At 36.9% G+C, this 12,870-nt stretch overlaps 1 protein-coding gene across 1 annotated transcript; it reads right to left on the bottom strand.

Moving 5' to 3' along the window:
- Nucleotides 1-3,486: 3,486 nt before the first annotated feature.
- Nucleotides 3,487-4,942, bottom strand: LOC134839410 (actin-like protein 6A). The gene has a single exon (XM_063854947.1). The coding sequence runs from the start codon at nucleotides 4,919-4,921 to the stop codon at nucleotides 3,605-3,607; it is 1,317 nt and encodes a 438-aa protein (XP_063711017.1). The 5' UTR covers nucleotides 4,922-4,942; the 3' UTR covers nucleotides 3,487-3,604.
- Between the last annotated feature and the right edge of the window lie 7,928 nt (nucleotides 4,943-12,870).

Genomic DNA, 12,870 nt, shown 5'->3' on the forward strand with positions numbered 1-12,870 from the left:
CCCCCGGTGCTTCAAATTTTTAAAAATTCATGAGAAACCGCATATATTGGAAATAAGATCCGCATGCTCTGAGTGTACTCTGACAGCACCCAATTACAGGAATCGTAATCACAAATTTTGAAAAACCTTAAAATTTTGTGATGTTTTATTAAGTTCGTTGAAAAAATTTAAAATGAGCTAAGAAACGTCACATCTAGGAAACTTAAAGCAATTGAGCATTCGCATTTGGACGCAAGACTTGCAACTCCTGGGAGTACTCTTACAGTGGATAACTACAACGTTGGAACATTCACATTTTGAGAAACTTCAAACTTAAGTTTTCTAAAAAAAAGATTTTTTTTTGAAAACCAGACTAGCGTGTACCGCACCTCCGTTGCTTCGAATTTTCAACAACTCAAAAAAAACTATTCTTTGAGTGTACTCTGACATCACCCAGTTAAAGGGTTCGTAATTAAAAAAATTGATTCACTTTTTTTATACAAACTTTGAAGAATCATAGAATTTTTTGAAATTTTGTATAAGTTCTTCGAAAAACTTAAAATGAACTTAAAAAACGTCACATCTGGGAAACTGAAAGCAATTGAGCAGTCGCATTTGGACGCAAGATTTGCAACTCCTGAGAGTAACATCAAATGTTGTAAAATTTTTGATTCGATTTTTTAATTCAAACTTTGAAAAAAACCATAAAAATTTGTGACATTTTTTTATATCTAAGTTTATAATGAATTCAGAAACGTCACATCTGGGCAACTGAAAGCAATTGAGCAGTCGCAATAGGACGCAATATTTGCAAATCCTGAGAGTACTCTTACAGTACCCAACTACAACGTTGGGAAATTCAAATTATGAGAAACTTCACCTTAAGTTTTCTTAAACGGGTATTTTTTTGAAAGCCAGAAAAAATTCATTTTTCGAAAAATACCAAAATTTGAGCAGTCTTTTTGTATGGCAAAATTCGCAATCTTTGAAAGTACACAACTACAGGGTTGGGAATTTCATTTTAACGAATTATTTTGTAATTTGTGTTTTCTGAAAAATTCCAAAAAAAAAATCGTCGTATCTCTTAAACAAAAATGATTTTGGCACTCTTAATTGGAGGCCAAAATTGCAACGCCTGAACTTACTCTGACAGCCCCCCAACTACAGGTTAGGAATTTCAAACTTTGAAAAAAAAATAATTTAATTTTCATGAAAATTTTTTTGAAAAAATCACAAAAAACGTCATATCTGGAAAACTGCAAGACTTTGAGCAGCCCTATTTGGATGCAAAATTCGCAGTCCTATTTGGAGGCCAAAAATCGCAACTCCGGAGAGTACCCTGACAGAGCCTCACTACAGAGATAATAAATTCAAGTTTTGTGAAATTTTGTTTAAATAAGTTTTCTGAAAAATTTTGAAAAAAATCCTAGAAAAAACGTCATATCTCGAAAACAACAAGAATTTGAGCAGCCATATTCAGATGCAAGATTTGCAAACCCCTGAGATTACCCTCACAGATTCCAATAACAGGATTGAGATCTTCAAAATTCTGGAATTATTTAACATTCAAGTTTTTTGAAAATTTCGGATAAAATCATAAAAAATGTCAGATCTCAAAAACTACAAGGATTTGAGCAGTCATATTCGGCTGCGAAATTCGCAACTCCTGAGAGTACCCTGAAAGAGCCTGACTACAGAGATGGTAGTTTCAAATTTTATGAATATTTTTTAATCTAAGTTTTCTGAAAAATTTTAAAAAAATCCAAAAAAACGTCATATCTCGAAAACTACAAGGATTTGAGCAGCCATAATCAAAGGAAAGATTTGCAACCCCTGAGAGTACCCTCACAAAACGCAACAACTGGATTGAGATCTTCAACGTTGCGGAATTTTTTAAAATTTTTTTGAAAAAGTCAAAAAACGTCATATCTCGAAAACTGCAAGGATTTCAGAAGTGAGAACTGGAGGCAAGATTCGCAACCCCTGAGAGTACCCTGACAGCACCCAACTACAGGGTGAGAATTTCAAAAAAGGAGAAATTTATTGAAATAAAAATTTCTAAAATTTTAAAATTGCTTATCTCGTAAACTAAAAGAATTTGGTTATTCATATATGGAGGCCAGAATCGCAAAACCTGGGAAAACTGACAGCATCCTACTATTGGGTTGCTAATTTCGAACTTGATGTAAAAAAACACCGAATTTAAACTGGAACATCGAAAAAAAACCTCAACCATTGCAACATACGATATAGCTTAAACGTGAAAAAATTCATTTGTTAAACATGCAAAAATAATAGGTTGAAAAAGCTTAAACATGGCGAGATATTGAAGACCACATCTATATATATAATATTAGATAATACATAGATAATCGATGAAATTTAAGAAAAATTAAGCGACGGTAGACAGACATACTCAAATTAATTTAAAAACAGGTATACAGACAGACACATTTAATTTGGCCTCGAAAAAAATAATGAAAAATTAATAACCATGCGGAAAACTAATTGAAAAAAATTCTTTCGTTAAACATGCAAAATTATTATGCTTAAACATGGGAGATAGCTGTCACTCGCATTTAAAAATAGTATAGATAGAAGGTCACATCTCGAAAACTATAAAAATTCGAGCAGTCTTATTTGAAGGCAATATTCGCAAACCTTGACTGTACTATGACACAACTACAGGGTTGAGAATTTCAACTTGGTGAATTATTTTGTAATTTGGGTTTTAAAAATTTCTAAAAATCACAAAAATCGTCGTATTTCGTGAGTTCAAAAAAATTTAGACATTTTTAATTGGAGGCCGAATGCACAAACCCTGAGATTACTCTGACAGCCCCTACTACAGAGTTGGGAACTTCAAACTTTCATTTACAAAAAGTTTTCTGAAAATTTTTTTGAAAAAAATCACAAAAAACGTTGTATCTGGAATACTACAAAGATCTGGACAGTCATATTCAGAGGCAAGATTCACAACCCCTAAGAGTACCCTCACAGTTTCCAACTACAGGATTCAAATCTTCAAAGTTTCGGAATTTTTTTAAATCTGTTTTTTTTTAAATTTTGTGAAAAAATCATAAAAAACGTCATATCTCGAAAACTTCAAAGATTTGAGAAGTGAGATTCGGAGACAATATTCGCAACCCCTGAGAGTACCCTGACAGCATCAACTACAGGTTGAGAAACTCAAAAAATCAAATTGAAGCGTGCAAAAATGATTTTGTTAAACATGCAAAAATATACGTTGAAAAAGCTTTTAAAGATGGCGAAATAGTGAGCCCGCATTTAAATACTTAATAGATGATGTATTTTGTAAAACAAGTTGCGAACGAAAAAAGCTCCGGTTGTTATACCTTTGCTAGTCGTAGGGTTGAACAAAGTGCACTGGCACTTGGAAATCTGCCTGGTACTCTTTTTTGTCATATATCGGCTTGACACAGTCGAAAGTCCAACAGTTAAAACTCGCAGCATCGACCGTTGAACAAAATTGTTTAGTGATAAAGATTTAAATTATACTTCAAAAGACAAAGTAGTGACTTATCCTCAAAAAATCTAGACATTACTACAACAATTACTATTCCTTACAAACGCAACGATAAACAGTGAAAGAAAAACATTCAGTTTAAGGGCATTTCTTTTCAACTATGGATTTACCAGTTTCTTCAAACTCTTGTTTTGAAATCCACAGCTGGTGAAAACTTCCAAGACTTCCCAGAATGGATCCGCCGACCCAGGTGCTAAAACGCCTCTCAGCGGTTCCACTGTTTGACACAACTTTTAGTTTGACATTTGATGCAACTCGGCTGCCGAGATCTTTATTCAATCGCTCCGTGAATCCCAAAATCAGAGAATTACCGCCAGTCACGATTACGTTTCCAAACAAAGAAGCTCGAATATCAATGTCACAGAGCGACACTGCTTTTTGAACAGCTTCGCACATAGTCAATGTACTGCTTGTTACATTCACGTTCGCTGAAGTTAAAGATTTGATGCATTCTGACGAAATGATCATGTTTGAATCGAAAAGACCTTCTGATATTCGGAACCGTTCTTCTCCAAATGAGGCATTGCACCCATTAGGAAAATCATAAGAAACTCGCGGCATTTGCGAAATGGAGTCTTTGTCATATGTTGATTCAGTATTTACTTGCAAAACACTGGCTGTGAAATCTTGTATCAAATCTTTCAACATGAATTCGTGATAAGAGGGCGTTACTCTATCGACGTTGGATTTTTTCTTCCAGATTGGCTCGGAACCTTCTGAAACTGCTTCTTTCGATGCAACGGAGTATAATGGAACTAAATCGATTCCGGAATTAGTGAAATAATCTTTACATTGCCTCGAGATAAAGTCTCCGGCAAGAGGACTCCGAATTATCGCATTCTTTAATACATACCCATCGTGAACTGGTACAGCTGATGTCAGCTCTGCGCCGCTATCCAAAACAACGCCAGAAGTTCGCCCATGGGCAAAAGCAGCTAAAACTGGACCTTTGACTAAAAAGAAGGCAGGTATAGAATACTTTTCAAACAATAGTTCAGTTAGTTTCTCCCGATTCGACCGTGTATTCCAGGCAGCCTCAGACATCACAACGGGATGATACGCACTTTGAGATTGGATCGAAAAGGTGTAGAGATGATCCAACGCTTTTTCAAAAAGTTCCCAATTCTCAATCATACCGTCTTTTATCAGATTTGTAACTGTCATATCCGCAATTGGAAGCTTCACTTTGTTTGTCCCGATGTAATATTTTGTTTTCGAGATTTTCTTTACTGAATCATCGGTATCCACGGCTGATGCTTCATGCAGTACGCCAATGCTAGCTGGAAGATCAGCTTTCGGGGTGTCCTCACCAGCAAAGCCAGCGCGTATGCTGTTCGACCCAAAATCAAACACCACAGCGCCTATCTCATCGCCTCCGTAAATTCCACCGCTCATTTGAGACTGAAAAACGGCCAAAAAAAATGGTTTAGATCCAGCAAATACATCACATTTTCTCAAAATTGGCCATTGTTATATCCATTTATCTAGCTTAATATCATGTTCATAGAAACTTAATCCAGCTTATTTATGCTTATACTCCGATAATCAGAAGGTCGGAAATCACCATAGCAACTTAAGTTACTAAAATGGTCCTTCAATGTTTCACCAAGTAAAAAAACTCTTGGCACATCATAAATAAGGGAACTGTGAAGAGACGTATAACGAACAGGAGGAAATATAAGAGAGTCGATCCGTCGACAATCATTATCAGAAGGCCAAAAATTAACATAGTTCATTATATGTTTCTCAATCAGTTGAAATTTCAAAAACAATTGCTAAAATTGCCAAAAAATTGGCCACAGAAGAACTAAATCCAGAACTAATGGAACCATATAACGCATGCAGATTAATACCCTTAGATAAGAATCCAGGGGTAAGACCCATAGGCATAGGAGAAGTTATGCGTAGGATAATAGGGCGAACAATAACTAAATTCCTAAAAAACGAACTCATGTCGCTCGGTTCAAACTACCAACTCTGCCTAGGACAAAAATGTGGCATTGAAAATGCGATCCACACGCTAAGAGATCAATACAGCAAAACTTCCGCTGATGCAGTTGTACTGATAGATGCCGAAAACGCTTTCAACTCGCTGAACCGAAAGCTGGCATTAAAAAACACCGAAAATACCTGTCCTTCCCTTTTAACAGCGATTAAGAACTCCTACTCCAATCCATCTAAACTATTTGTTAACAAAAAACAATCTACTCTCAAGAAGGGACAACCCAGGGGGATCCACTAGCAATGGCCATGTACGGTCTAGCCATAATACCCCTCATAAAACTTTTATCAGTAGACGATGTAACCCAGAAAGGGTACGCAGACGACGGAAACGCAGTCGGTAAATTAAGCAATCTACGAACCGTCCTCGATAAAATCGTATCACTGGGTAAATTTTTCGGCTAACACGTGAAAGCATCCAAACGCCAACTCATTGTCAAGGATGAAAAACTCGGTGAAGCTCAGAAAATCTTCGAAAATACAGGAATCACTATGAAGGCAGGAGCCCGAGTGCTTGGTTCAGTTATAGGAACAGAATCTGAAGGTAAAAAGTTAATCTCTACCAGTCGATGGTTTTACCTATCATATGCTACGGGAGCTCAGTTTGGTATTTTTCGAAAACGGAACTCACTAAACTCGATAACATTCAGAAGAAAGCTGCGAACTGGGCAACAAATTATTCGGAGAATTGCTATACTGACAAATTCTCTACGTTGAATCTCTTGCCTCTTTCTTTGTACATCGAGCTGATCGACATTTTGACGTTATCCAAAGTCATAAACAATCGTTTCGACTTCAACTGGCATCCCTTTGTGAACTTTTCCTCCCGGAGAAACAATCTTTTTGACCTGCCTTACGTCAGCAAAGAACAGCTGAAAGGAAATTTCTGGTATCGCACACAGAGACTCGCAAACCTATTGAATAACAGAATAGATTTCCTCAATTCTAACGGCCTCAAAGCAAGACTGTTGAAAACTTACTGGTGCTATTTCAATGATGTCTACAACTCTTCTTCTTCTTGTACTTGGCGCGTTCTTTGCCTTTGTGCAAATTGTCGCCAAACTAACTTTAAGCGTTTGATTTTCGTTTCGGGGTCTTATACACCCTTGTTTTACTGTAAATTCATTATAATAATAATAATAAAAAGTTCCACGAATTTCAACAGAATGAGCAAATCAAAAATTTGAAAAAAAACTAACGAAAATCGTTAAAACCTCCCCTCAAAACGTTTATGCCTGCTATACTAAAGGAGTTCAAGAAAAGTTTTCATTTCTTGCCAGGACAACCCCTAACACTATGGAAAACTTAGAAATTTGTGAAAATATTATCAAAGAACAATTATTACCTAACCTAGTCGGTAAAGACACTTTAAACCCCCAGTTCCGTGAGATATCTTCCTTACCCCTTAAAATGGGCGGACTTAACATCAAGCTGCCATCCGATCATGAAAACTACCTAGAATGGTCTAAGGAAACATCACTAGTACAGGAATCTCAGGATCCTATTACAGCAGTAACACACCAAGAAAAAATATGTACGCATATCAAAAAATTGAAAACTGATAGAACAAATCGAAAAAAAACAAACCTCATTAACTCCTCAAATGAAACAGATAAATACGCAATCGACCTGGTCTCTGAAAAAGGAGTCTCTAACTGGCTCAATGCTCTATCACTGAGCAGATACAATTTCAACCTGAATAAATCAGAGTTCAGAGATGATATTTACTTAAAATACGGATGGGAACCAACCAAAACCCCACTCACATGTGCATGTGATGCTGATTTTAACTTGACACATGCGCTTCACTGTGCAAAGGGTGGTTACACACACATAAGACACAATGAAATTAGAGACACGTTCGCCAACCTCATGAACGAGGTTTGCCATGATGTCGAGATTGAGCCGAAACTTCAGCCGTTTCAAGGCGAAAGCTTTGTCAACAATTCAACTACAACTGAAGATGAGGCACGAATTGACATTGGGGTAAACGGACTCTGGGATTCACAATTCAGCCGCGCTTTCTTTGATGTGCAAATTTTCAACGCCCATGCCAAAACATCGCAAAAACTGCATAAGGATGCATACAAATACCACGAAACGCTGAAGAACTCCAAATATCAGCAAAGAATTTTAAACGTTTTGGAAGAATTTTTGGATGCACCGGAAGCGCTGCTCCAACAGCCACGCGGACGATGCAGCGATTGGCCGAACAATTAAGTGAAAAAAGACAAGAAAGATAACCAGAATCTATAAACTACATAAGAACTAAAATCAGCTTCGCAATCCTGAGGAGCTCTATACTTTGTATAAGGGGGTGCAGATCGCTACGCAATTTTCAATTTATCGACAACTCCATTAGCGCTATTGTAGAGGAAGGACGGCTAAGATAAATTAACGTTACGATGATGCATTTAATGCTGATTTATGACTTCATTGCTGATATATATGCATTTTTATATCACTGGTATGGCCCTATCCAGCTTGTGCACTTACCGTAACTAAACGGAAGGGCCCTTTTTGTAATTTAGTTTTTTTCATTATATGTTAATATATTTTAAAAAATTCACAGAATCTCTAAACAAGGATGAGGTCTACTGGGAGGCAGCCCGCCAGGCTTTATGGGTTGGCGAAGGTGCATACAGAAAAAACCCCATAAAAACCGGTCCTCTCATTGCCTGGTAGCTATTTTTTTATTGTTTTTTTTTATTTATTATGAGTAATCAGAATGTAAAAAGTATCATAGTAACCGAGGTTACAGTCAGGAGTCCCTTCATCACGTATTCCAGTCAAATCCTTGGAATTTTCTAGATATGGAAGTGATAATGATAAAAAAAGATGACAAGTGTTTAAGTCCTTTTCAATTAAAGTCGATACGGGTTACTTCCCTTTTAACAGCGATTAAGAACTCCTACTCAAATCCATCTAAATTATTCGTTAACAAAAAAACAATCTACTTTCAAGAAGGGACAACCCAGGGGGATCCACTAGCAATGGACATGTACGGTCTAGCCATAATACCCCTCAAAAAACTTTTATCAGTAGACGATGTAAATCAGAAATGGTACGCAGACGTGGGAAACGCAGTCGGTAAATTAAGCAATCTACGAACTGTCCTCGATAAAATCGCATCACTGGGTAAATTTTTCGGCTAACACGTGAAAGCATCCAAACGCCAACTCATTGTCAAGGATGAAAAACTCGGTGAAGCTCAGAAAATCTTCGAAAATACAGGAATCACTATGAAGGTAGGAGCCCGAGTGCTTGGTTCAGTTATAGGAACAGAATCTGAAGGTAAAAAGTTCCACGAATTTCAACAGAATGAGCAAATCAAAGTTTTGAAAAAACTAACGAAAATCGCTAAAACCTCCCCTCAAAACGTTTATGCCTGCTATACTAAAGGAGTTCAAGAAAAGCTTTCATTTCTTGCCAGGACAACGCCTAACACTATGGAAATCTTAGAAATATGTGAAAATATTATCAAAGAACAATTATTACCTAACCTAGTCGGTAAAGACACTTTAAACCCCCAGTTCCATGAGATATCTTCCTTACCCCTTAAAAGGGGTGGACTTAACATCAAGCTGCCATCCGATCATGGGTGAGGTCTACTGGGAGGCAGCCCACCAGGCTTTATGGGTTGGCGAAGGTGCATACAGAAAAAACCCCATTAAAACAGGTCCTCTCATTGCCTGGTAGCTCTTTTTTTATTGTTTTTTTTTAAATTTATTATGGGTTATCAGAATGTCAAAAGTATCATAGTAACCGACGTTACAGTCAGGAGTCCCTTCATCACGTATTCCAGTCAAATCCTCGGAATTTTTTAGATATGGAATTGATAATGATAAAAAAAATGACAAGTGTTTAAGTCCTTTTCAATTAAAGTCGATACGGGTTATGTTTATTCAATAGGAACACGCAACTCGACACGAGAAACTATAATATACAAGTGTTACAAATAAAAAAATTTCGTCGAAAGTTATTTTGTCATTTATTGTTCCGAGTACTTAAGCGGCGTTCGCAATCTGTATTGCCAGGGAGATTCTCTGTTTTAAAAAGCTGCCTGCTCTGGGTTCCTCAGTGCATATGCTTAGGTTCTTACAAAGCTTGCTCCAAAAAAATTAATGCTGGGACCGGCCGCGCCCTGAATTTCAAAGCTAGTGGTTGAAAAAGATATCCATCATCTACAAGATCTTTATACTTGTCATTTTTTCGCTCATTCGCTTCAGCGGCAGCCGTACCAGGGTTACAAACAGACCGGTCATTAATCCTACAAGGAGCTAAGGAGTCTACTACCGTTACATCCCACAAGAACTGCTTACCAACAGCCCATGGAACGAGCGTAAAAACGTCTGCGCTTCTGATTGGTCCTGTGGAGGTGTCGAGGTTCTAAAACAGACGGAAGGTGAGTAGAAGATAAACTCTGCTTTTTAAGAGCATTCAGGTTTGAATGCCGAGAGAATATCCCTGCACTTTTGAGGCAACGAAGACCATGCCAACCATCCTCGGTAACGTCTTTTCCGCACACGCGTTTATGCCGTTCGCATATTTTTGAGCCTAATCGAAGTCCTATTGCATTTCTGAGTTGTTGGTTCGACAGTTTTAACCATAAATTTTTGCACGGGATGGCGTTCAACCATTGGGAGCCAAATCTATCTTGGAACGCGTTGAATCTTTTTATGTCCGTTTGTTCGAGTCGTAAAATCAAGTCTGCATTTTCTCTGTCAAAAATTGGCTCCAATTTCAATTCATCAAGAAAAATGCGTCGCGAAAAAAGAGAAAATTACGTCAGTGCACCAAGCTAAACTATTTCTCCGTTACGTTGACGATGTAGTGAGAACAGTGAAGGGTGATCCTGTAAAGGTGCTACGGGCTGCAAACTTACTACATCCAAATTTACAGTTCACAATAAAGACACCAAACACAAACGGGAAATTGGCGTTTTTGGATTTACAAATAAGTATTGACAAAAGCAAGAAAGTTAACTGTAGGTGGTATCAAAAACCAACAGATACAGGTACCATACTAAATTTTAGAAGCTGAGCCCCCTTCAGTAGAAGAGACGTGTGATTGAAGGAACTGTTCACCGTGTTTTCCGCAGTACGTCAACATGGGAAGAATATGATAAAGCGATAAAAATCAACCGTAAACAGTGGTTGGATAACCAATATCCGGAAAGTAGATGGTCGCGGGTTCAATCGCCTACCCTTGAGAAGATCATCAGGGAGGGCTCATACAAAAATAAAATGGCTGAGAAAAAGAAGCCCTCTAATTAAAGCAGTGATTCACCACCCATCTTGATGGTTCAATATAGGGGGAATCACAATTGGACATCAGCAAAAAAAGTGCGCGATATCATCAATGCGCAGATAATATTTACGACGAGGAAAATGAAAACTTGCATGCACTCTCTGAAATCCTCCTTTTCCAGGGAACTGAAATCCCAAGTGGTTTACAGACATTACTTGAATGATGTGGGTGCAAATCCATCTATGTTGGCCAGACGGTCCGACATCCGACATCTCACCACAAGGATTGAGGAACACCGAAAAGAAGATAGCCCAGTCGGACAGCATATAAGGAAGTGTGGTAGTAAGAGTGCTAAGTCGGAGTTTAAATGGATGATAATCGACCAAGCGTAGAGCAGCTTTAAGTTACTCAAACTAGAGGCGCTGCAAATTAGGAAAGAGAGACAGGTAAGGTAATTAACATGCGCGACGAGTTTAGAAGTAGGAAGCTGACACTAAGGCTATAGTTCCAGAATCTGGAACTATAGCCTAGTTAAAAACAAAAAGCTGATAACTCTCAGAAATTTGTGACAAAATGTTTGAAATTGTTGCATAAAATTTGTTACAACCTTTCAGTAATTTATGTAAAGTTTTGATTGGTTGAATTTTTTAAACTTTGAAATAATGTTATGTATGACACTTTTTATAATATTTGATCATTTTGTAACGATATTTTAGATTTTTAAAACCTGAATATGCACAAAAATGTGCGAAAACGTTTGTTTGAATTTACAATTCTCAAAAAATTCACAGAGAGCAAACTCAATTTTCACAATTGATGTTTTCTCTATCTTTTATAGCTAAATTTTTATATTAGAATCAAACAAAATATTATATGTTTTACCAACGCGACTATTTCGCCATGAAATAATAAGACGAGAAACCAACCTTTTCTCGCAACGTTTGGTTTCAGTTTGTGAATCACACTGATAAAATGACAATGAAATATCACCGATAGTATAAGTTGACCTAAAAAGAATCCTAGCATGGTTCATAATAGATTCTTTTCAACACAATTTAAATTCAATCTCAACAGCAAGAAGAAAATGTTGACCACAAACTTCAGATGACGAAACAAAATTAGCAGACAAAACAGATTATGTATGGGACCCGGAATAGTCTCAGGTGTAGTTTTTCAAAATCCTTAGCAATAGTTCAAGTGCAGCAAGTGTCACTGTCTCTGTACGAAAAGACTATGTAAGAGTAACTCCACTCATCACTGATACCACACCCTTAAATTACATCACAAAATTTAATGATAGAACAAGTATTGAGTTTAATTTCAACATTTTTAAATACACATGAAAACTTTAATGCAACTAGAAACCTGACACAACAAGATATTCAAACTCCATCACACTTTGTAAACGAAGAAGTAGTAGAAACAATACCTACAACAACCCAACAGAGTCCTTCCGCAATTTACTCAACACTCACAACACCACATGAAAATAATCCTTTCCCACAAACAACACTACAATCATCAGTTAAACCATCCGTTGTTCCAAAATACACCAATATGAAATATAAGATAAATAGACCAATAACTAAAACTTGACAACATAACAAACAAAACACAAACAGAAATAACTTTGCAAATCAAACTATGACTTTTTCGCAAACAATAACACTAGCAACTCAAAAGTCAAACCTCTTTACACAACGTGAAATCAATCTCAAGAACATAATTACACACAAAAGATACCAAAACCAGTATCTCAATCAGTATTTTTTTAACTGAAAAACTAAAAACTCCAGACCGCACCGAATTACCCATTTCTACAACAAACTAAAAATCCAAAAGAAGACAACCACACTATTCTGAAGATGAAGACTACTTCAACCAAATCCAAAAACAACAATACAACACTAACCAACAAAAAAATAATTGGTACAAATTCAACCAAACAGATTTATCAACCATATAATTTTGAACCCTATATGAACTCAGAACGACAAAATATGGCACAACCAAGTTATAACGTGCAATCACCAATCCATATAATTACCCAAGGTTACCAACGTAAGCCAATGCTAAACGAAATTCCATTACCA

The sequence above is a fragment of the Symsagittifera roscoffensis genome, chromosome 2 (genome assembly GCF_963678635.1).
Source record: "Symsagittifera roscoffensis chromosome 2, txSymRosc1.1, whole genome shotgun sequence".
NCBI classification, from domain to species: Eukaryota; Metazoa; Xenacoelomorpha; order Acoela; family Convolutidae; genus Symsagittifera; species Symsagittifera roscoffensis.